Source organism: Pempheris klunzingeri, chromosome 9 (genome assembly GCF_042242105.1).
Source record: "Pempheris klunzingeri isolate RE-2024b chromosome 9, fPemKlu1.hap1, whole genome shotgun sequence".
NCBI classification, from domain to species: Eukaryota; Metazoa; Chordata; class Actinopteri; order Acropomatiformes; family Pempheridae; genus Pempheris; species Pempheris klunzingeri.
In genome coordinates this window covers 8,462,215-8,487,033 of record NC_092020.1, presented here as the reverse complement: position 1 = coordinate 8,487,033, position 24,819 = coordinate 8,462,215, and the positions used below count along the sequence as shown (strand labels likewise).

Below are 24,819 nucleotides of genomic sequence, written 5' to 3'. Positions count from 1 at the left end.
AACAAACTTTCCCCTATTGTCTTTTATGACATGTCTTTTATAAACTTTGGATTCTTACTCATTCTATTGAGTGATTAGTGAAAAACTATTTAAGGTTTTTGGAAATAGAAGCAGCAGCTCCATTGAAATCAGCGCTTCAGCTTTGTTCATGTGTTCATGTAACTAGCCCTGTAAATTTAACTGCAATTCCACTTCTAATGGAGTTTAACTTGAGCAATATTTGTTGTAGTGTTGCGGGTGGCTTTGTCTGATCATGTGTGGTGGGATGGCCATCATCGCTTCTGAGTCCCCCAAAAAAGCTGCCAATGATAAAACCCGAGTGGGAGCGACCTGCGTTCATGTCTAGTTCTGACTGTAGGGGGCAGCATTGCGCAGCACAGCGTTTAAAACATCGCTACCCACAATACAGAGAAGAAGAGGGGGGAGGAAAAGAAAACGAGAGAAAGCTGTAGAGAGGAAAAGAGTTAGTGTTACCTTGAAGGTTAAATTAATCAGGAGTTATTAGAGAATTGATAGTGGACCATGCTGAGGGCTTGTCTGAGAGGAGCTAATGCCACAGCCCAGGTAAGACCGCTGCTTTACTGCTGGCAGCTTGTTGGCGGTAGCGTGCTGTCATTCAGTGACCCACAGCCTGTCCCAAGGTGCTACAGTGGATTTTACTCTGGTCATTGTTGGGTTATTAACCCGCAAATGCGACCCCAAATTACATTGCACAATTAACTAGACCGTTTTAATGAAGTAGTCGTCGCAAACACTGCATGATGTCATTGCTAGCTGCTTAGCCTCTCGCGACAGATGGCTAACTTACTGCCATGTCAACCATAGCGGCTAACGAGTTGAGCTAACGCTAAGTTTCGCTGCGGAGGTCAAACGTCCATCTAGAGCGCTCAAAATTCGCTAACGTCAGCCTGTCAATTTTTTTTATATTTAATTTTAGTTCTTATCAGTAGAAGATAAAAAATGTTCCCTAGATAACATTTAAATACGTCAGACGCTGACAAAATGTCCGCTGATTGCAAGCTTTTTTCTTTTTTTTTTTTAAATAAAATGGTTAATATTATGTAAGTTCGAGACGGTGACTCTTAACCTAATGTCAGATAAAAATACACTGCAGTCCTGCCCCTCACTCTCACTAACGTGGTTTTGCATATCGGCTTCATGTTTGAACAAGATCCAGAGTCAAATTTCTTAAAAGTGACCGGCGACGTTTTCCAGGAGGACCCGACGCGTCAGAACGCACACAGCGTCACTAACGTCTGGCCACGCCCTCAAACCCGCTCAGTGTTAATGTGCAGCCAAACTCCTGTTTAAAACGTCACCCTAACTGCAGCTATAAGTCATCCTATAATGTTTTCAGTTAATTTAATGGTGTACAGGTGAAATCTGTTAACAGCCAGGAGATAAGAGTGAGTGTTTGCGGAGGTATTGGACCAAAATAACATCAATGTTGCCTACACATCCGGGACCCTACATCCGTCCTTCAAAATAAGATAACATGCTTCAAAAGCTCCAGGTTATGCAGTAAAGGCTCTTTGATTTCCTTCTGGAGTGTATACCCCCACCTGCCGGGTGCTCTGTTAAACTCCCTCCTCATTTCAGTCACTTGCACAATACCAGCTGATGCACTCATTTTACCACTGTATTTTTTATTTGATTTTTCAACTATATTCGATTGAATGTAAGGGACATTAAAATGACATAAAATGGTCTGCATGCCCTTTTATACAGTGCATTCACTGCCAGACCATAGTTATCCCATGAGATCATAATACAGGGTGTGTTCTAGACAAGTGAACACACAATTTGAATTGATATTTGGTTTCTTAAGATATTGGCTTCTTTTGGAAGATTGGAATTTTAGACTTGTTAATTTTTGATTTCATGTCATTTTTAAAAGCTGGACAATATGTGAACCTTCCCAAAGAGTCCCCTTTCATCCTGCCATTAAACACAGATGTAAGGAGTGGCAGAGAGACCAGTCCGACATTGACTTTGTGTCAACCTCACTTGTCTCTGTCTTTTCCTCCTGTCCTCCCTTTAGAAGAACTTTGGGAGAACCCGTCTAACCAATCTGCAACATTGCCGGCGCTACACAGCAGGAGAGACCAGGTAATACGCCGCCACACACAATAGAAAGAAGAGCTGTGCAAAACGTGTGCTTTCAGCCCACTTGGTGATAACAGTACAGTATGTTGTGACACCACATATTGACATCAGATTGTCTATCCTTTGCCATCCTCTTCCAACACAGTGGTGCTACAAAAGTGGTTGCTGCTGGCTTGGTGACACTTGGCAGTGGCCTTGGTGGTACGATACTCTACGCCAAATGGGACCAAAAGTTCAGAGCGTCTGTGGAGAAGAATATTCCCTACTCAGACAGGCTGCTGGGTTTGGCTTTGGGACCGTCTCTTCAAGATGTCAGCCCTGCCTTGAAGACACAGGTCAGCGTGGATTCACAGCACAGTCGGACAACGTGCAAAGGCTAGCTAGCTAGTTAGATTAGATTGGTTTGACAATACAACAGCGTGCGAAAGAAGATCCACTCTGTAGCAGAGTTGGGAAATAATCCAGTTGCTTTGAATTAGACATGTCCTAGGTGATCCTAAGTATCCGCTTCAATTAGCTGATCGAATCATATTTTCATGGATCAAGTATCTATTGTAGTGCCAACTCCAGCACACTGATGCCTCTTTTCCAGGTGATTGCCTCATGTCGATTACAGGAGTCACATTCTTCCAATCAAACTTCCTTAACATCAAATGAGTAATTTAAGTTAATCAGCTTCATAGTTTTGAAGCGGGGCCGTCAGCATTTGGACCAAGTAGCTTGTGAAAAATAAGGTGTACTACATTTTTTATCTCTTAGATCGCTTCAGCTGCTATTTCAGTGTGTCGGATACATATTTAATCAACATCTAGGCAAATACAAGCATGAGCTCAAACTCTGTATCAGACAGACACAACATTAAAGGATGCTGATGGGCATCAGGGCCGAAGAAATGCGATTCCTTAAAATGTTTGTTCGGTTCTCTGTTCTACTCCTAGAGCACCTAAGATTTTGAGACTCACTTAAAATGGCTGTTGTTTCTGCTGTTTAGTTGGAGGTGGCTCAGCCTGCCTCTATGATGGAAAAACAGGTTAAGATGCCCAAAGCCAAGTCAGAGAAAAAGGTGAAGGAAGCACCGGAGAGCCCAGCCAAAGAGACGAGTCCCCCCCCAACGCAGCCTGGACAGAGCTTAGAGGGTAAGTCTCTGATCTGGTTCACACTTATTTTTTTTTTTTAGTAGCTACTCATTTCAGTTTGCCACATTGCTGCCGTGAGGCACCTTGTACCATGGGGGACACTAGTGGGCAGCAGCGTGTCATTGTGCACTGTGTGGCCTTATTTCCAGTACACGTATATCACATCCCATGTCACTGGTTTACAGTATGTTTGCTGTTTTGACAACGTTTCAACCTTAACCAAGTGGTCAAACGACAAATGATTGTACCTTCTGCTTTGAGGATTTAATACAATCAGTCATTTAGACTCTACTTCTTGACTCTCTAGTAACGATCTTAAAATGTGTACCACACCAAGGCAAAAGAAGGAATACGTTTTATACAGAAATAAAGAGAAGTAACTGTGTGTGCTTTCCAGTGTCACGATCAAAATTGCCAGGGCTGAAGAGTCTATGAAACAGCACCAGTGTCCACATTTATGAGTGAACATGGATTCACATGGGATTTACAATTTACAAGTATTTACAATTTATTTTTACAATTTTCATCAACATGTTTGGATATTTTCATCATGTTTGGACGTCGTTACATTCAAGCCTTTGAGCAAGACCGCTTGTCATGTGTGAACTTCACTGCATTTGTGTGTGTGTTTGAGACTCCCCTGCTGTGGCTCAATTCACAAACTCAATTTCAACAGAGAATCGGTAGCCAATCCGATAAGTGCAGATTCGAGGGTATCATTTAATGTGATATAATGTAAATGGTCTGTATTCGTACAGCGCCTCGCTAGTCGTTTTGACCACTCCGTGTGCTTTTACATCGCATCCTCATCCATTCACATGCCATTCATACAGGAGGAATCTAAATTGGAGTTTCCTCAAAGTGAAGCTATGCTCCAGGATCAAGTTGGGGTTCAGGACACTTTAATGGTTAGACTTGAACCTGACTGAATGACTGAACTGCCGACCTGCAGGTGGCCGCTCTAACTTCAATGTAGCTAACCACTCCGTCCAGACTTTTGATGTGTGAACTTTAGTGTAGATTCAATCAAATTTAAAAAAAAAAACATTAAAAAGGTTTGAGAAATAATTTAAAAAATGGTGGGTAAACGCTTGGGTGAAAACTGCCCCCGCACACACAGTGAGGGGTACTTGGGTTGAGCAGGTCATCCACAGATCACAGGGTTGACAGTTTGATCCCCGGAGCTGAACCCCAAATTGCTCCTGTTGACCAGCACCTTGCATGGTAGCTTGCTGCCATCAGAGTGTGTGTGTGTGGGGGGATGAACTAGAGGCAACAATTGTAAAGCACTTTTAAAGTATTAAATTGCAGTATAGATGTAGTCCATTTCCCACATCGGGTCTTTTCATGTTGCTCATCTACTTGAAGCTAATGTCTTCATTCATTGGACACAAGTGTGCTTTGTAAACTGCTAACAGTAGTTTTATTCACTTCAGGTTCAATTTTGATATGTAGGATTTAAGTGATTTATTTCAGTTTAGCTTGATGTGCACTCTGCTGTTTTTCTGCCCCCACAGAGATCTCTGAGGGTAAGCTGTCTTCTGTCGTACTTCAGCTTTGCTGTAGAGTTTCGTGCTCCTGTGCCTTTCATTAGATTAGAGCTGAAGCAATTAAGGGCAACACACACTGGTGGCATCATTGTGGCAACTGTGATTCCAGTATTTATTAAGGTGATATTTAGGTATTTATTAATTTTTAATTTGAACGGACAAGATTAGACTGCTATCAGTCCGTCAAACATGCATAACAAAAAGTACAAAGTTCTATTGTAAGAAAGCATTGCCATCCAAATCACTGCTGCCAACACGGGTGCCCAGGCAGTCGGCGGGGGCAGTAGCTGGGACGTGTCAATCCAGAGAGAGCATGTGAGGAAAGTAGTGTTGTTGTATATCAGGGGAAATAGGACAGCAATTCCTTCTGATGTGCTGGATTGACGCTTTGGGTTGTGGCATGAAACATGTTGTCCACCACAGATGTGTTGCCCTGTAGTCCTTCGGAATTGACAAGTCAATTAACAGGAAGTAAAACTGGCTTCTCAAATGTGAATATTCGCTGCTCATTGATTTTTTTATTTTTTTTTTCAAACAATAAAATCAACAAAGAATCAGCAGATCAATGGATAATGAAATCATTATCATTAGCTGCAGTCCTGTTAGACTTCCTTAGTGTTAGAATGTAGTTCGAGGCCTAGAGTACGTTCTTTACAGCTCGTAGGGGCATTGCAGCATAACATCAAGCATTTTGTTCCTCCCATTTTGTTCAAGTGTGTGTCACACATGCTCACATACGGTATACGCAACCGCACTAACTGCCCGTCTCTCTGTATTTGTGTCCCATCCAGAGGCTTCAGCAGAGGCAACTCATATCATCTCCGCCATCAGTGAGGTCCCGTCAGTCCCTGCTCCGTGTGACACAGAGGTAGCAACAGTCAAAGGTAAGCCAGCTGTCCACCACTGAACACTCTGATCCCTTTTAAAGCAGTGGTCCCAGTTCACTCTTTGGACATTTGAATGGAATGACACTGAGATCGTGGCGGTCTCTGTGAGCTTTAAATATTCCGTTCGGATGGATAATGTGGCTGCTCTTGATGTAAATCTGAAAATGCTGTAATTCCAGCAAAATCTAACCTGGTGCCAAACCTCTGCGATTATACTGTGTAACTGTGTCAAATGTCAAAAAGTGATAGAACTTAATTAGTATAAGTAAGGTTAAATTAAGTGTGTGTGTGTATATATGTGCATTATTTCTCTAGTGGAGTGCAAAGACTGCCACGGCCATGAGGATGCCCCGGTGACTGCAGTAGTTCACCCCGACACAGAGTCCCCTGCGGCAACAGAACCACTGAAAGAACGTCCAGTCGAAGAAGTGACAGCTAGACTCGCTCAGCAAGACCAGGAGGAACAGGACGTCCTGGCATGTAGGCTGGGAACAACACACACACACACACACACACATCAGTCACACATCAGTCACACGTCAAGCACCTCTGTTTACACCCTCATCTGTTTTGGCTGATGTGATTGTACTTTGCTTTGAATTCTCCTTGAACACCTCTTCTGCTCTTCACCCCGCTCTCCACTCTTTGTCCATCTCTCATGCTTCGTGTGTGTGTGTGTGTGTGTGTGCTGTTTTGCAGCCGTATCGGCCGGTCTTGAAGAGGCGCTGGGCAGCTCGGCTAAAGCTACCCTGCAGGCCATTGGAGCTCAGGAGGCGGCCCTGCAGGCTATCGCACAGCACACGCACAAACTGAAGGAAGCTATGGAGGCAGAGGTACAGACACCAGTGCCATAGACCATAAGGGTGTGTTGTGATCACAGGTGTGAAAATGGGATTTAGATGTAGGTTAATTGGGGTGTTTGTGCCAGAGCCAGTGGGTGGCCACTGTACTGTGAGCGGGGACTCCAAACCAGCGCTTCCTTTGCCATGACACGTTTCTCTAAAAAAATAATTCTTCTGCAGTAGAGTGATAACTGTCCTCATAAATCCAGGTTTCGTCACAGGAGAAGTCAGCCCAGTGGAAGGATCTAGAAACTGCTCTTGCTGACAGAACTTGCTCTGTGAATGATGCTGGAGCTGCCCTCTCGAAAGCCAAGTAAGACGTACTAAACACAAACACACATGCACACACACAATGTCAAAAGGGTTCTTTGGTTGTTTCTGGTCACTTGCTGACCTGAATTCGGCAGATCTTTCATAATAATAATGATGATAATTTCTTTTGGTGTTAGTGGAGGTGACCATTATTTCAGACAATTCAGGACACGTTCACCGTAACACATTTTCAGTGTGTTATTGCGAACACACACACACACACACCATGAGGTCAGTTTTAAAGATGCGAGATTCACATGAAGGGTTTGAAGATATTACAATTTTTACCGTGCATTACATAAATTTTTCTGCACGGGGTTGCTCTATCGTTATTAAACCAACATGGCAATGTCTCAAATCGGTGAGCAGGACTGCTTTGAAGCACTGTTGGATTTCTGTCCATCAATGTGATGAAGTGCTTCCATTTGTCATGTGTTTTTTTTTTTTTTTTTTTTAATTTGCAGATTGGCCAAGTACAGACATTTTGTCTTCTTATGTAACCCATAAGCACTTTGTCAATAGTTTTTTTTTTTTTTTTAACCCTTCGGAGTCTAGGACCGCCACACGGCGTCAAAGTCACATGTCGCACGTTTGAAAACGTAAAGCTGTGACACAAGCACGCAGGTGCTCAATTCAAAGACTGTTGGAAAGCGGACACTTTTTACAAGTGTTTGAATTTTGTCGATCGGCCTATTAAGACTAAAGTTATGAAGAGCCGAAGTCGCGCACTACAGCTCTTCTACGAGTTAGAAGATGCTGAATCTGGGGAAGAACGTTCTGATTCTGAGGAAGACTCCTTTCAGAGGATGAAGTGGATGCTGCGCGTGAAGACGAACGAGAGGAGGTGTCCACGTAGACCCCCGCTCCTCCAAAGATCCAACTAGTTCCTACTCGGATTTTGTGTTTCTTTCGCACTTTTACATGCAGTGTGTCCATATATTATGTCAAAATAAATAAATACTTGTAGAATCACATAGGTGAGGTTGTGCTGAAAACAAAGACACAAAGAAAGGCAAGCTAAGCAGTTTTAATGGGAAACACAAAGGTAAAATGAAAAGTAGTAAAAAAACGCCGTTTTACCCCAGACTCTGAAGGGTTAAATCAGAAATTCTGTCACCATATATAATAATATTGGTTTATTAATAGAGGGTTTTATATAGTTCTGTGGCCCAATCTTAAGACAGACACACATGCAGCATCATCAGTGTGTTAAATCTTAACTTCCACCATGTTCACTGCAACTCCAGTGAAGTATATTGCTGACTGATAAGTCTGATTTCATGTGAACATGTACACATCCAGAGAAGGGTTAATAAGCCCATCTTCCTGTTACCAACATTATCCTGATTCACTGTAATTGCACCACTTCTTTTCTTTCTCACGCTTTCTCACCTCAAAATCTCCCCCGTGTCTCTCTTTGTAGCGAAGCCTTGGACAGTCTCAAGTCACTGATAGACAAGTCTAAAGGGCTGAAGGTCGCTGCTATTCGCCCGTTGGTTTTAGCAGCAGAGGAGAATCTCCATAACATGGTAGTGGACTTGGACAAAGTGGTTACTAAGGTGAGGACATGGCATGATTAGGCGAATCAATTATTGGCCAGGTATTTGACGGATTTGACTCTCCGTTACGTACCACACATGCTCTACATAACATACAAGTGTATATATTTCAAACCAATCACCTTGGCTTCTTCATTACTCAACAGAAATCCTTTATTATTCGTAAGGAGTTTGGCTGTATGGCTAGTCGCCACTTAAAGTTCCTAAACTCTGTGGATGTTGTGGGTGTAGGTGCAGTCTGCAGAGTCCGAATCCAGGATTATCTCCCAGTACAGTGAACTGGTTAATGAAGCCAAACAACAGTTCCAGAGGGAAGTAAGCAGCCTTACTCCGGAGATCCAGGCCAACTGGAAGGGGCTCAGTAAGACCACACACACACACACACACACACACACACACACACACACACACACTGGGAGTACAGTGATTCTATGTAACACTTTATACCTTTTTATTAGATAGTTGGCAATATTTGATAAAATAAAAGACTCATTTGGCAAAATGTTCCAGTCCAACATGTTAAGGGGACGGTGGAGTTATATCATACAGTACGTGTCCTGGACCCTGGGCGCTTGATTTCATTCATATTTTAGCAAGTATAAGGGACTAAGAACAATCCAGAATGAACTTTTTATCATGTCTGTATTCAACATGAATACACATGAAGCTATCATGTCGAATGGAATGAAATATCGTGTAAAAAGAAACATGGCGGGGGCCGTCTGGGGGGGCCCTGGGGTAGAGGTGACAACTATGAACTATGATATCGTGGTTCATATCTGGCTGGGGACTTGTCACACAGTGTTGCTTGTCGTCCCTCCATCTCTGTCCTCACGTCCTTCTCCTCCCACGTCTACACGATCTACTAAAAGCATAAAATGTTTCATTTATTTACATGTAATTACAAAGAAAGGAGTTTCGGCCTTCCAGCCACCCCGCCCTTGGCAGACCATCGTGTCCTGTATATTAATATCAGTACATACAGCTGAGCATCCCATGTACTGTTAGTGTATGGGACGGAATGAGTTCACACAGATCACCCTGATCATGACGTCGCCTGCAATTGAGACCTATTTGCAAAATAATTTTCTGTGTGCAACAGCTGGTGAGCTGTCAGCAGATGACCTGAACGCCCTGATCGCCCACGCACACCGTCGCATTGACCAGTTGAATCGAGAGCTGGCAGAGCAGAGAGTCAGAGAGCAGATCCACATCGACACAGCGCTGGAACAGCAGAAGCTGGAGGACCAGAAAGCCCAGGAGAAAGCTGTTAACACTGCCCTGCAGCACATCAAGGAGGACGCCCGGCTGGAGCAGGAGAGGAAGGTACAGAGGGGACGGGAAGGGGCTTCGGGGGTTTGCTGAGATCTTCATTGGCCACCGAGGCCAGGAGATGGCGAGGGCTGGAATCGGTCACCAAATTCTCACCGATGGAACTGTATCTGTACAGCACTGTGGATGTGTGTCTGTCTGTCTTTCTAGCTGGCTGAGCTAAGAGAAGTGATGGAGGCAGAGATGAGGACTCAGCTCCGGCGTCAGGCTGCTGCTCACACAGATCACGTCCAAGAAGTCCTCAAAGTCCAGGAGCAGGAGCTGAAAGCCGATGCTGAGCAGGTATACACACAGGCCTAGATTCTACACACACATTCACTTCCAGTATCAGAGCATACAGTTGAGTGAATTGTGTGTATGGCTGATTTGTAAGTATCACAGACTTTGATGTGTACTGGAGGGTGATAGGAAATGCTCCACCATATCTCTGATCACCTACTACCTCATTAAATCAACAACACTCCAAGTCAGGATCGTGTGAGCTGCATGGCCAGGACGAGTGAAGAGATCCACATTCAGTCAGCTGTCGCCCACTCCACAGTGGTACACGTCCGTCCAGCTGCAAGCATTTCCTCAAAGCTCTGCTGTGGGTTGTGTTCAGGTCCTGAACAGTACGATGCTGGAGCAGGAGACCCGCTACCGTCAGCTGAGCCAGGAACAGCTGGATAACTTCACTCTGGATATGAACACTGCCTACTCAAGACTGAAGGGAATGGAGGAGGCCATAGACAGTGAGATACGCACACACACACACACACACCTACCACATACCATTGGACTGAACAACATAGTCTGGGACCATGTGATGCTGTCAGACCCATACTGTGTGGAAAAAGCGTCACTGCAGCAAGCCAGTGTGTCATCTGTGACAACATGCTCTCCCTGTCTCTAAACTATTTTATATATATATGTAGTTTCATCTGTAACGTTCATCATACTTGTATAAGCATCACATGTTTTGTATAGAAAATCGTAACCTGTAATGTAACGGCTAATTCCAGCTGTCAGATAAATGTAGCACAGTAAAAAGTACAATGTTTTCCTCTGAGATGTTGTGGAGTGGAAGTATGGAGTCATAAATACTCAGATCAAGAAGAAGTACCTAAAAGGTGGAGTTAAATTTTTTTAAATAAAAAAAAAAAAAGTTATGCTATTGCGGGGTCCTGATGCAGAACCATTAGGACACACACCTCAAGTTATGTTATTCAGTCAAGAACCAGATTTGAATCGGACACCTAAGAAACGGCACTGAAAAGTCGTGAGATGCTCAAAGATTAAAACAACTCTTCCCTCACAGTCTTGGGCCGAGTATAGTGGATCCTTGCTAGTTAACAGCCAAGCCCTGTTTTGTCTGGTCGTCTAGTTAAACATGGAAGTAACGCTTGTCACAAATAAAAAGGCACTACACTTAAATGTGGCGTGGTGAGAGGCTCAGCAGAGATCAGAGCAAAACGCAGCTATAGACAGCATGTACACTGTGTTAAGAGGTTTAATGAGTCGCTTGGATCTGCTTTAAGAATGTGAAGGTATGGCGTAGGAGCAGAAAAGGGCCTTTGGAAAGTACACCTTAACGTTATGTGTCCTCAGGGATGACAACTCTTACTCTTTTATACCCCTCCCTGTCTTTCCATCGCAGGCCATGTGGTAGCAGAGGAAGAGGCCCGTAAAGCTCACCAACTCTGGCTCTCTGTGGAGGCTCTCAACTACACTTTAAAGGCTGCAGATGTTGACGTCCCAACCAAGCCTCTAGAGAGCGCCGCGCAGGCGGTGCGAGACAGCTGCCGCGACAACGACTTTGCCCTGGCACTGTCGTCGGCTCTTCCAGAGGAATCCCTGCACCGCGGCGTCTACAGCGAGGCCTCCCTCCGCGCCCGCTTCAACTCCCTGCGATCGCTGGCGCGCCGAGTCGCCCTCATCGATGAATCTCACAACTCCTTGTACCAGTATTTCTTGTCCTACATTCAAGCGGTGCTGCTGTTTGAGGATAAACAGCAGGCCCCACCCGCCCAGCTGTGCAGTGAGGATTTAGACCCCTTCAGGCTCCTGTCATACGCTAGCTACTGCTTAGAGCACGGGGATCTGGAGTTGGCAGCCAAACTGGTGAACCAGTTAAGAGGAGAGTCCAGGAGAGTGGTGGAGGACTGGCTGACTGAAGCCAGACTCACACTGGAAACCAAGCAGGTTGTCAGTTTGTTGTCTGCTTATGCAAATGCTGTGGGGTTAGGAACCACCCAGGCTCCATAGACCGCTACTCGCATTTAACTAGGCAGACGTTAAAGGAACGCTTCACTGAAAATCTCTTGAGAATCAAGTAGTCCCCCTCTGTACACTTGAAAGGCAGCTCGGTAGAGGGCGTTGCTTACTAATTTGTGGAGGAGGCAGCTGTAGTTGGCTTTGATTGGCGACAGCAAAGGAGAAGTGTTTGATACCCATAAGAGAGTTTCAGTGATGTATTTCTTTGAGTTTAAGAAGTGATGGATGTTAAGCTGCAACGTAAGTTCATTTCTTTTAAAAGCACTAAGTCACTGTGGACTATTATTTGTAAAATATAACTGATGCACCCTCTCGGTCTAGACTTGTTAATTCAGATCCACAGGTTTGGTTCAGATATTTATTTCAGGCTAATTTCTTTGTTTAGCCCAGGTATTACAGAAAATGAATCCTAACATTGATTAAACAATTTGTCATGCTGTATTTTATTTTTGTCAATACTGCACTTGTTCCAATAAATCATGAACAAAAAAGCCGTCTATGAAATGTTCGTTCATTCACTCACCGCTGTTTTGGTTAAAAGGCATCAGTGTGAGCTCCCCCCTACAGTACTGTCCCTCATCACTGTGCAGTTAGTTAATACTCCACAGACTACTGGATATTTAGAATACGTGGTTTGGAGAACTGCTTCAATTCTGACATCACTCTGCATCACATTTTATTAAAACGTGGTGGAACACCCTCTGACAATGTTTGACTTCTCCCCTTGTTGAAGTGATGTACAGTTCAGAACTCGAGGACCCCAAGACGTTACTGCTGGATGTGATCAGGTGAAACAGGCTTCCGATTCTGTGCTTGATTTTTATTTATTATTTAAGGTTTTGCTCAATGTTGCAGCAAGTGTAGAAACTTTCATAACATTACAGCAGGTACAGGTACACAAAAAGACCTGATCATTAGTGGGTAGTTCCTAGATGAGTCTGAATGGAGGACTGGACAGTGATGATGAGATCCTAGTGAGTAGACTGGGAGATACTATATTAGTTAATCAGGTTTTATTCCAGCTCACTAATACTTCATTACCTAATGATTCATTATGAATCGTCCACTGAATGGCATAAAGTAGTAACGACTCATTAATTACTTAAACTATTTTGTGCTCCCACAAGTGAAGTGGCACATTGTACTGAGCAGTTACTAAGTCATCCTTCATTACCTTACATTACTTTTTGTGCCCCCTTAAGGCAAGTCCGACTTAACGTACGTCAGATAAGTTATGAGGGATTACTTGCAACTACTCAGTATGTTGTAGAGAAAATGGCCTCACATTTGACAAAAGTACAGCATTAGTCAAACTTCTGTAAACCTGCCTCAACTATTTATCCACCGATATATTCTCAGTAATCTTTATACCACTTTCTCTTGGTGATCAGCTGAAAAACAGCATGGGACAACTCAGACAAAAACCCAGAAAAGGATTTCAAATGCGTGAATTGAAGAAGTCTAATGTGACATTGGAGTGAAGTTCAGAGAAGCAACAATTAGGGAATGTGCTCGTCCCTTGCATTGGCGCCACTGTTCACTCTCATATTGGTGAGAGGCTACCGATTTTGGGGATTTTAAACTTCAGAAAACTTCCGTGATAACTGTATCTCAGTACAAAGTAACCACAGCACAGATTCACATCCATTCCTACTGTCCAAACGACTAGAAAGTGATCAAATATCACATGTTCGTGGCTATTGGCATAACATACAGACTCAGACAGCTTCTGGCATTTAGTTATAAACGATAGCAGCACTTCAAATCTATTTAATGATACAAATACAGACTAATGAACTCAAAAATAAAAAGGTAGCACGTGGTTTTCTTTTGGATGTAAGCTGAGCGCAGGAAAGCTGTTACTCGCCTGGACAGTTGTGGGGGGAGAAACTCTAAACCGATTTTTGTGATTGTGAATGGTTCCCATCGTCTTCCCCCAAAAAACTCTAAGACTACAACCACTTCCCCAGCTTTTTTTTTCCCTGTACAGCCGACACTGACTGAAGTCAACCATCACTAGTTGTGCCAGTGGAGCTTATTGCCAGACTCAAGAAAAGAGACTGAGACCTAAAGGCCCAAACAGAACTCCTGGTCTACAAGGATCTTATCCTCCGCACCCTGCTGTGTGTGGAGCCGAGTCATGGACCGCCTACAGCAGGCACCTAAGAGCCCTGGAACAACACCTCCAAAGATACTTGTGAAAGATTCTGAGAATCAGCTGAGGATCAGAGGATGGATGCACCAGTATCAGTCACCATGAGCAGCATCATGACCACAATAATGCAGCACCAAGTCCGACGGACAGGGTTGTGTCGACCGGTTTAGCTCTTAGGCGGACAAACGAAACATCTCAAGGACAATATGAAGACCAGCCTGATGAAATGTCACGTCACATCGAGCAACTGGGAGCACATTGCACTGGATAGGTGCTCCTGGATGGAACTGCACATCTGTAAAATGAAACTCTGCTGTGCTGCAGAGACAAAGTGACGGCGCCGCAAGGAGAGACAAAGGCTCGGACACCACCGGCCAGCGCCACTCCCTCCTGCCCACACTGCACCAAACACTGCAGATAACGGAAGACCCATAAGCAGATGAGCCGACGGAGAGGACCGCCGTACTTGCCTCAAGTGACTGAGTAACAGTTTTGGTTGTAAGTGAATAATTGCCACAGAATAATATTCCCTATCCATTGAAAAGGGGTAATTAAATAAATGTGAATTTAACACAGTAAAGACACACTTTCCGGAAAAGATATCAACCACACAGCCCAGCACAGCAGTTATGAACCCCTCTGTTTGTTCCTCTCCTTCCTACCTGCGCATCGCACGTTTGCCTTTGGCACTAAAACTGCACACGGACGAGCAAAGTCAATTTCAAGGTTAGGAAGATACGGAAAAGTAGGGCCCCACATGTGATGCAAAGATTGACTAGTCTAGCGTGTCTCTCGGTAAAGAGGAGCATGTATACTCATTGAAAAACAGATTAAAAGATGGCTTAAGATGGCCTCCTGTTGGTTTACTCTTCAGTAAAGGGTACCACTTTGCCCTCTCTGCTCTCGGAGGGATGCTGGGCTGGAGGCGCTGACAACTTATCTCACTTGCTGCAGGATTTTTTTTAAGATAAAAAAAAAAACAAGAAACATGAACATTTTACCATTTCTGTTGCTATTTTTTTTTATATTATGATATTTGATGACATTGCAGCCTGGCTAAAACAGAGAAGGCGGAGCAGTTGTCTTGTCTAAATCAGTCTCAATTGTGGTAAACATGAATGAAATTTAAATGTATGTGCTACCATCTGAGCTATATGTGTGGGTGGCTGCCTTGCTGGAGTAGTGGTGAGCCATAGGGGCCCACCTGTCTAATGTGATTAGGGCTACTGAGGTGCAGATTTGTTTTGAGGAGAAAACACAGAGGGAGAGTATGTGAGAATCTATTAATCTGTGAACCCGGATTATCAGGATTTTCTAGGCATGCCATTGTCACAATTTCCCCCACATGGCTTGGGGGAAACTCTGTTGACAAGGTTTGATGTCAGAGCAAGTGTTGATAAATGGTTACCCACGTCACCATGACTTTGGGGTTTTCTCCCAGTGGGGGGGGGGGACTCTTCTTTCACATGTGTGCACACATGATCTATCATTGCCTCTGTTGCTCTCTCTCTTTCTGAGCCCTGCAAGGAGCACTACATGAGCGGTGCTCTGACGCACCACATGCCACATGATATCAACCTTCCACTGCTGCTTTATTATGTTCGGACTAGGTAGGCCAGCATTTGTTGGTATGAATCACATTGTTGTTTACAATGTGTCTTTATGCTTGAGCTATTTGTTTGCTGCCAGGCAGCAGCAGGACTACCGCAGAGGAGTGAAAGCCTTCCAATGGTTAAGTCGAGTAAAGTAGTAAAAGTAGCAAGTAAACTGTATCAAATATATAATAGAAGTGACAAACACTGTGCCCCAGTGAAATACCTCTTTATCTAACATGTCTGCTCAGTACTCTGGGGCACCAGTAAATGTTGGGGTTTGCACCGTTACTGTGGTAATTTGGCTATTGAAGATAATCAATAATTATATTGATAAGTGGGACCACCTCGATTTGTGCACCACCTCGATAGACGAGGAAAAAGATAACCAATTTAGATGATACAGTCTCTTAAAATGCTAAACTATCAATTTGGTACAATGATTAATAATGAACTTAATAACTAAAACCAAAGTTACCACATTGACAGCTAGTTGAAGGATTTCAGAGTTCTTGACAGAGTAGAGGTTGGCAGTATTCACTCTTGTACAATATTAAAGAAGACAGCATGTGGATTAAAGCATTTATTAAAACAACCTGTCCTGGTTGCAGGCTGCAGGAATCCGGTCGCTCCTTTGTTCCTTGCTGGTTAGCAGCTTGGTTCTAGCTTGCTGATGTGCTCCTGTTGCTCTGAAGATCAGCTGGCAGACTTCAGCTCATATCTGCTGGTGCTGAGAAACTTGGTTCAGGCAGGGCTTCGTGTCGCTGCCATGAAAAAGGTGGTCAGGCCACCCCGAGGCTGGAGCTGGAGGAGAAAGCTGCAGGCCTGTAACTGGACTCTCAGGAGTCCCGGTGAGATGAGGTGCAGCGCTTAACTGGTCTCCAGCAAAGCCCAAGGTGAAACAGAGCTGGACCCTCAGAGGTCCAGAGGAGGATTGAGAGAGCTCTGGGAGGAGAGCTGGACTCTCCCCAGTCCAGATGAGAGACCAGAGCCCAGCGGTTTTGCTGGTTCTCTGTGCACCCCCTAATTTTCATTGTTGACTGTAATCTGACTGATGATGGTGATGTTGTCAGCAAACCTCACAACAAAGTTCTCTCTATCTTTGGGTTTGCAGTTGTGGGAGTACAGCGGGAATGAGAGGGGGCTGAGCACACAACCCTGAAGGGCTCCAGTGTTCAACGCCAGAGAGGTAGAGGTGAGACAGCCCATCCGGACTGTCTGGGCTTTAGTATTACTGCACTTTGCCATAAACAGACCCCTGAGAAGTCAGTTCCATGGGGAAGATCGTACTGAATGCTGAACTGATATCAACCATCGGCATTCTGATGTAGGTGTTGGTATTTTCACAGTGGGTGAAGACTGTGTGGAGGGAAGTGGAAATGGCATCGTCTGCTAGTCTGTTGGCTCTCAATGCAAACTAGTGAGGATCCAGCCAGCTGGGATGTTGTTCTTAGCATTCTGATGAACCAGTTTCTAAAAGCACTTCACCAGAATAGCTGTGAGTGTCACTTTAGATTAGAAAATGCAGAACCTTTTAGGTGCAGGGACGGTGGAGGCTATGTTGAAACAGGTGGGAATGCTCTCCTGTGACGGTGATATGTTAAAGATGTCAGTGATGACTTTTACTAGCTGTTTGGCACATGTTCTGTTCAGGGATGTAACCGGGCCCAGCAGCTTTACTCATATATACTGTCAACAGCGATTTTCTTACATCTGCTGTGGATACCAACAGTGGCTGGTCCCCTGGAGGTGGGGCAGACTTGACAGCTGACTCTTCGTTGATTCAGAATCTATTATGTAAGTGATAAACATGCCGAGAAAGTAGAGAGAATCGGTCAAAGTGCAGAAATAATTTGCTCGGCAATGTGGCGCAACTTCGATTAGCACCCAGCAACCACTTTGCTCGTACCGTAGAGCCGTAGCGACCTGTCTCAATAGCTCATGCCTCAATCAAGCCACGACCCTGAAGGCAGATGAGGAAGCCTCTGTATCCACGCGACCGCGGGATACAGAGGGGAAGCAAATTTGGAAAGATACATGCAGTTGCACTCAAAATTATTCATTCAACCCCGTTGCAAATTAGGTGTATCGGCAAAATGTCCAAACTTTTAGCTGCGTTCAATGCACAACTCAAAACAAGAGCAATTAAATAACTGACGGATAGATTTTTATCCATCAACCCCTCAAATGAGTTTATTCATTTCTTTACTACTCTATGGTTCTGTGTACTTGCGTGTTCCTCTTTGTTTTCTGTCACTATGCGTTTTATGCATTTCTCAGTTTGAGTGCTTTTACAGCATCTGTGACTCACAGACAAACAAGACAGCAGGTGGTGTGTGATGTAATATGGGGCGCATATAAGTCTGCTGTCTGCTGGATCTACCTGAGGACGAAGCACAACTGGGAAACAACAGACAAATCACTGGCAAATGGGACCCCTAATGGGTTTAGAGATGTCCAAATATGTGTACTGAATGTTTTCTCTGGGCTTTAAAGAGTGCAGAAGTTGAGGCATTTCCTTCATGGTGTTTCTCTGAGAGACTGAAGCTATAAAGATTTTATGACAATTTTTGTTCACATTTAATCGGGTGTAAAGGAACACAATAGTTGTACACCTAGATAATTCCCAGGACTGGTGAGTAGAGGATGTCATCGTCGAGGTCCAAGCTCCCTCTTCTCCTGTATGGGATTTTCCTGTGCAGCTCCTTTGCTCGTCTGCCAGTCATCAACAGTAAGAGACAGACCATGCGCAGTGCCGGGTCATTGCTTTGGGCCAGCGGCAGCTCCTGGGACAAGAGGGAGGTGACAGCTAAAGATGGTGAATACCTGCTGGGGATAAAAAGACTAAGAAGGCTTTACTGTAATGTGGGCATCGGCTTCCACATACAGGTCTTACCAAATGGAAAGATCACAGGCGTGCATAATGAAAACAGATACAGTAAGTATTCTACCAGTCCTTGTTAAAATCCATAGCAAGCCAATGACTGTGGCAATGGTTATGATCAGCTAGTGTGCAAGTGTAGCCATGCCAAATTATGTTGTTCAAGACTTGAATGTGTATATATATATATATATATATATGTATATATACACTACTTACAAAAAGTTAGGGATATTCGACTTTCAGGTGAAATTTATGGAAAATGTAAAAAGTGAATGCTACAGTGATATTATATCATGAAAGTAGGGCATTTAAGTAGAAGCATGCAATGGTAATTTTATTCATCTTAAACAATTTATTGAAAGAAAATCTAACAACAGTGGTAGGTATACCACAACAAAACATTTTCAGTGTCTCAATAAATTGGGATGTGGCCAAAGGACGTCCACTCCTCTCCTTTCTGTGACTCTTCCAGTCTCTGTATCACTGTTCCAACCTCCTGATGACACTCTGTGACCCTCTAAGCTCAGTGAACACCTCCGTCTGAGGACTTCCTGTTTGAAGCCTCCAGTGTTGAGGTGCTGCTGATCGATTGTTAGGTGTCGTCTTGGTCTCATGATGTCAGAATGTGAACAGCATGATGAGGAGGACTGTTTAAATACCAATTCTAACTGAAGCACGAAATGTATTGGTGGATTCATGGATCAAACCTGTTGTGAATGTTGCTGTTAAGCTTCTTGTTAGAGAACAGCAACTTGTGCAAAAAGTACTGAAACACTGAACAGTTGGACATGTGCATTCAAAAGTTTAGAGAAGGTCACATTAAGTTCACCTGGAAAGGTTAGAATGCATTTTAGGTTCATCCTGAAATTTCACCTGAAAGCAGAATATCCCTAACTTTTTGTGAGTAGTGTAAATATATATATGAATATAATAAATACTTATATATACACACACACACACACACACACACACAGTGCCACACACTGTAATTAAACAGTGATCACTGCACAGTGCATGTTGATGCAGTTATTAGAGCCAGGTCCCACAATGGCTCTCCCGGACTGCAGCCTGACCTGAGCATGATGGGAAAAGTCCAGCCGATAGCTCGTTAGCTCGGGGACGTTTAATAGAAAAGCTTGTAAAGATTTTGATTTGAAAAGTCCTGTTTTGTACGGCGAAGCTTTACTGTGTCAACACAATGTATATTCCATGCTTGATGACCACTTTTATGAACTCGGAGAGTTAACTGACGATGACGTAGGGTAACACGAGGATTCTTAAAATCACACTGTGTAACGTTAGGTCCACGTCACTCCAGTTACTGCAGCTGACGGGCCGTTCAAAGGAAATGAAGGATGCGACTTTGAGCTGCTTTTCCTCTCACCGTGTATGAAGCCTTATTCTAATGATATTTTGATTATTGCCTGATGTTTCCAGTATCTTGTGATGTGAATGTGATTGAGGTGGACAGGCCTAGCAAGCAATTCCATCGGTCAATTCTGCTGTCGACAAACACCTGTGACTGCCTCCGCCTCACTTTTTAAGATATTTTGGTAAGATGAAGGATAACATGTAGATACTGTCACGATAAGCAGAGATTTACCCCCCCCCCCCCTCCCCCATTGACAGTTTAACATAGTTTTCATCTGTTGTCTGTTTTACTTACTATACTATGTAGTTGTCTCATATTTGCCTAGTAGGTCGAGAGTAGTAGAAATGTTGATGACTTATGCTTCATTGTTCTTATCCACTATAATATTACACTCAATGACACGTAATACAATATTTTGATGACCTACAACTGTAGGTGGTCTTGGAGTTTGATTTTTATTTTATTTTACCTTTATTTAACCGGGAAGTCCCATTGAGATCAGAAATCTCTTTCACAAGGGAGACCTGGCCGAGGTAGCAGATCAAGTTAAACTGAAATAATTTCACCTGCAGTGAAAGTAGAGATGCTTGGGTTGTTCACAGCTAGCAGTTGCTCCTCGCAACAGATGAAGGCAAATGTCAGTGGGGAATTAAAATGACACACGGTCTGGGAAAATGAACATGCACGTACTGCTTCTGTTTGACCGCCACAGTCTGGGTGTGAAAGTGCTGTGAAGCAAGCAGCTTAAACCCAGCAAGAATACTTGATAACTTTTTTTTTTTTTTTTTTTACAGTTTACTTTGTCTTAACTCGTCGGACAGTTCTCTACCGACATGGGGCTCAGCACATCAGTTAATCTCACATCCGACGTGCAAGCAATGCAACCCAAACACTCCGTGCACGTCTCAGGATCGACTTGTGCATCTGAACACTGTCTGCCAATAGTAACACTTTGTCATTCATTATTAGAATTCATTATATAACAACAGGTTAGCGTTACAGCTAGACCAAGATCCCAAAACAACAAAAATAAGGTCACCCCTTTCTGCATGGGTTGTGTTTCCTTACACTTTATGTCATAGAGATTAATCAGAAATGTTTGCAATATGCTTCAATAGCCCTTTTTGCCATTGCATAGAGTAATTCCAAGTGAACAAAATGAATCACGAAGATAACATATTCCTAAAATATTCCTTTATTAGTAGAAAGTAAAGGTAATTCAAGTATTGCAATACAAAACTCCACATATTTGCTATAAATACGTGTTTGGAGAGCTACAAATATAGAAATACAGTGCGAGTCATCCCTGTCCACTGCCTTTGGCTACAAGCTCTCATCCACATCACACCTTCTGTCCTCTATAATACACCTGGGGAAGAAACTTTGTGATGCTGGATCCATCTCAGGCAGTCTTCTGCAGACATGTCCAGCAGAGCATGTGAGCAGAGCATAAAGTGTGAGGACTTTGGATGGAGTGAAGAGTGGTTTTTTAAAAAAACCTTATCTCTTGATCTATGCCACTCCAATTTGGCTCTGGCACCACTCACTCGACACACACCTCGAGTCGGAAGCATGCCCGAGTAGGGTGTTATTTTAATGATTGACTGATTGCTCGGGTCTGAGACCGAAAGGAGTCTGAAATGACCTACGAGACAAGAGAGTGACACACTTTTGTCCAATCTCTAGTCACATTTTCAAAACACTAAACACTATTAGCACAGCATCCACCTGCTGTGGCCCATACAGTTAAAAAGTCATTTTTTAACACAATATACAGACAATTAACATGTTTTTAAAATGCTTCCTTTTTCTTCACATAGAGGCCCATCCAATACAAAAACGTTGCATCTTTCTCGTTGTGTAAAATCGACCAACCACAGCTGTCTCAATCAGACATGTTACAAGTTCTTTCAATTACGTGGACGTATCCTGTAATAAGGGGAACATTTGCTTTGGTTTTGTTCAGTGGGGATACAGAACAACAGGAGAGGAGAGAGCCGATGTGATGTGGATGAGAACATGTGGCCAAATCGCCGGCAGCAATTTCATGTTGCAAATAAAGCTTTTACTTCTTTAGCGATCCTGCTACTTAATTACCGTTTGCTGTTTTTTTTTCTTTTACTATTTTCTATTGTGCATTTGTTGAAGTCAAGATGACTCATTCACTTTTAGATAGTATGCTGCTAAAAATGTACAGGTTCGACCCTGAGTGGCTTTCATCCTTGTGCTTGTGTTTTTGAAAGAATTATTTGATATTGAGCTGTGTTTGCTGTGTTAGTGTGTGATGTTTTGCATTTTGAAATGTAGAGTTGGTATTTAATGAATAAAATGTAATTTCGAGCAGAGAATTATTGTTCTACTTTTTGGCTTTTAAATCTTTTTGGGGGCCTGAAACGAGTTTAGATGGAGAACACATCAGTGACAGAACCCTCAAACTGAGTATCCCTCTGCTCGGTCTCCAATACATCCTGGACCACCTACCAGATGATATCTCCCCTCCACATTCACCCCTTTCATCCATATCCGTTCATCTGTCCTGAACATATATTATTTTGAATATTCTGAACTTCATTAAATTCAGATGACATGATGTTGTGGTGTGGTCCTTGCTAGGGAATTGTGAATTAGTCTGGAGATGTCAGGCAACTGATTAAGCTACAATAAAAACAATACAAAGCTGATTTTTTTTTTCTCGAGCGGGGTGAAATATTGATTGTGTGAGGAGCGGAAATTCTCACGCTCTGAGATCCAGACATCCAGCATTGCTTATTTATTATTTCTGACTCTGGGACATGCACAAGAATTTCAATGTCCCTGTTTTTAACCTGGTTTTAAGCTTGTACAAATGGCAATAAACTCTATTCTATTCTAACTGCATTCATTCACTGCATTCAGAAGGGACATCTGATCATGTGGCTGGTGTTTAGGAACTTTCCACCTCGTTGAGGCAAATAATTCCTCTCGCTACTGTTTATTTAGCTACTATTTCCTACACACATTCAAGAGCTTTGCCACACTCCTCCAGACAGATGGAGGTTTTTCCTTACACGTCTGCCGCCGTTTGTCTGAGTTTATTTAACTTCTGGTCTTGACTACTATTGTCTGTGATCAATTGGAAAAGCTGTAAAAAGCACAAACCCATAGACGTTGCTGCAGCGTCGGTGGTTGTTGCCAACTTGCCTCAGAACCTGCCTCCAGTTGCCTGCCCTCTATCTGGAAAAGCACACTGACGTTGGTGACATTTGATGTAAAGAAGCTACGATTAGCGACACTACACAAAACTACAATCCAGACTGCGTAAGGAGAACAGAAAAGAATAGGTTTGTTATTTTTTTCCACAAAGCCAGTGTCATTTCAGACTAGTGTTTTAAGACTGGATAACTTATGCATTCACACGGACTACCCTCGTCTGTTCGGAGGGTCATCCGCCAACTGTGACTGAGTCAAACAGCCCCGCTTTCTCTGTTACTGGGAATAAGTGTCCCCTTTTGTTTAGCTTTCTCTTTTCGTTGTATTCTTTATGCTCCTGATCATTTTCATGTTTCATTCTAGGCCTTCTAGAAATTTCCCCAGTGGAGAGAGGAGTGGTGACTCTGTTTGGGGTGAAAAGCGGTCTCTTCATCGCCATGAGCGACAAGGGGAAACTCTATGGTTCGGTAAGAACTGACCACAGCTTTCTAATTTGATGACAAGTCGTGTGAGCTGAGCTAACGTTTAAAACAAGCATTTTTGCATTTTATAGCATTTACTATTTATAATAATGATGCTATTGTAAGAGTGTAAGAGATGTACTGCATCGTCCTCATGCTGGAACATCCCGGGTGAGGATACAGATTATAGATTATGATGTACACTAACTCAACACAGACTTCCTCCTGATCCCACTTCATCTCATACACGTAAATGCGTGTAAAGAGGCCATAATCAACCACACTTACATACTACGTAATAGGAATGTATTTCTCGATTTGTTTAAAGTAAATACATGTCTACTGTTTTACAAGATAAAATATTTCAATGTTCATCTTAACTATGCTGTCTGTGGCATTACATTTTGTAACTCAAGTATTATCATGATAGAAAACATGTAATATTAAGAATTTGAAGCCATTTGCATGTTATGAGAATTTAGGCAAAATGTCATAATTGGGTTAAATGTTTAAATAAATACTTACACAGAATATACACTATGCGGCTAAAAGTCAGTGGATGCCCTTACTAGTAACTGAGTTTAGGTGTTTCAGGCCACACCCACTGCTCACAGGTACAGTCCATTACATCAACATGAAATGTCCATACACAAACATTTAGAATTTAGAGTGGGTCGCACAAGGTCACTGACTTAAAATATGGCACTGTCATGGGATGCCATCCTTTACGATGATTAGTAATGACTTAAGAAATGACTGTTCTGTTGCCCTCTCTTTATTTCCTTTCTCAGGGTAACTACAACGATGAATGCAAGTTCAAAGAGAACCTCCTGCCCAACAACTATAATGCCTATGAATCAGCTGCCTACTCTGGCATGTACATTGGGCTCAGTAAGACTGGCAAAACCAAGAGAGGCAACCGGGTCACGCCCACGATGACCATGACACACTTCCTTCCTAGGATATGAAGATTTAAGATACATTCTGGGTCAGTTCCATTTAACATCTTCTCCCTCTGGCTTGCACTTTGGAAAACAACAAAATATCCTACCACAATTATGTGGTAATACATCCAGATGATTATGGACCAGTACAATCCAGCCAGAATTTTCTCCAATTAAACTGAAACAGGATAAAACTGAAACAATTCTGTTTGGTGCCGCTAAAGAATGATCAAACATCAGCGCTC

General features: G+C 43.2%; 2 protein-coding genes across 2 annotated transcripts; both read left to right on the top strand.

The window, feature by feature from the left end:
• The first annotated feature begins 406 nt into the window (after positions 1 to 406).
• Positions 407 to 12,461, top strand: immt (inner membrane protein, mitochondrial (mitofilin)). The gene is made up of 14 exons (XM_070836618.1): positions 407 to 564; positions 2,042 to 2,109; positions 2,252 to 2,441; positions 3,098 to 3,242; positions 5,584 to 5,676; positions 5,995 to 6,159; positions 6,379 to 6,512; positions 6,731 to 6,834; positions 8,257 to 8,392; positions 8,624 to 8,753; positions 9,495 to 9,718; positions 9,875 to 10,006; positions 10,326 to 10,455; positions 11,361 to 12,461. Exons 1-14 carry the CDS (start codon positions 523 to 525, stop codon positions 11,966 to 11,968), a joined length of 2,301 nt encoding a protein of 766 aa, XP_070692719.1. The 5' UTR covers positions 407 to 522; the 3' UTR covers positions 11,969 to 12,461.
• Positions 12,462 to 18,370: 5,909 nt separating this feature from the next.
• Positions 18,371 to 24,598, top strand: LOC139207376 (fibroblast growth factor 4-like). Its single transcript, XM_070837078.1, has 3 exons — positions 18,371 to 18,662; positions 23,533 to 23,636; positions 24,422 to 24,598. Exons 1-3 carry the CDS (start codon positions 18,371 to 18,373, stop codon positions 24,596 to 24,598), a joined length of 573 nt encoding a protein of 190 aa, XP_070693179.1.
• The last annotated feature ends 221 nt before the right edge of the window (positions 24,599 to 24,819 follow it).

What these genes read in the sequence shown, in the direction of transcription:
- LOC139207376 (XM_070837078.1), top strand. Translation starts at nt 18,371, where the DNA reads ATGTCATCGTCGAGGTCCAAGCTCCCTCTTCTCCTGTATGGGATTTTC. An exon ending in GCATAATGAAAACAGATACA is followed by an intron (nt 18,663 to 23,532) that starts GTAAGTATTCTA and finishes GTTTCATTCTAG; the next exon opens with GCCTTCTAGAAATTTCCCCA. An exon ending in AGGGGAAACTCTATGGTTCG is followed by an intron (nt 23,637 to 24,421) that starts GTAAGAACTGAC and finishes TTCCTTTCTCAG; the next exon opens with GGTAACTACAACGATGAATG.
- immt (XM_070836618.1), top strand. Translation starts at nt 523, where the DNA reads ATGCTGAGGGCTTGTCTGAGAGGAGCTAATGCCACAGCCCAG. An exon ending in TGGACAAAGTGGTTACTAAG is followed by an intron (nt 8,393 to 8,623) that starts GTGAGGACATGG and finishes TTGTGGGTGTAG; the next exon opens with GTGCAGTCTGCAGAGTCCGA. An exon ending in TGAAAGCCGATGCTGAGCAG is followed by an intron (nt 10,007 to 10,325) that starts GTATACACACAG and finishes GGTTGTGTTCAG; the next exon opens with GTCCTGAACAGTACGATGCT.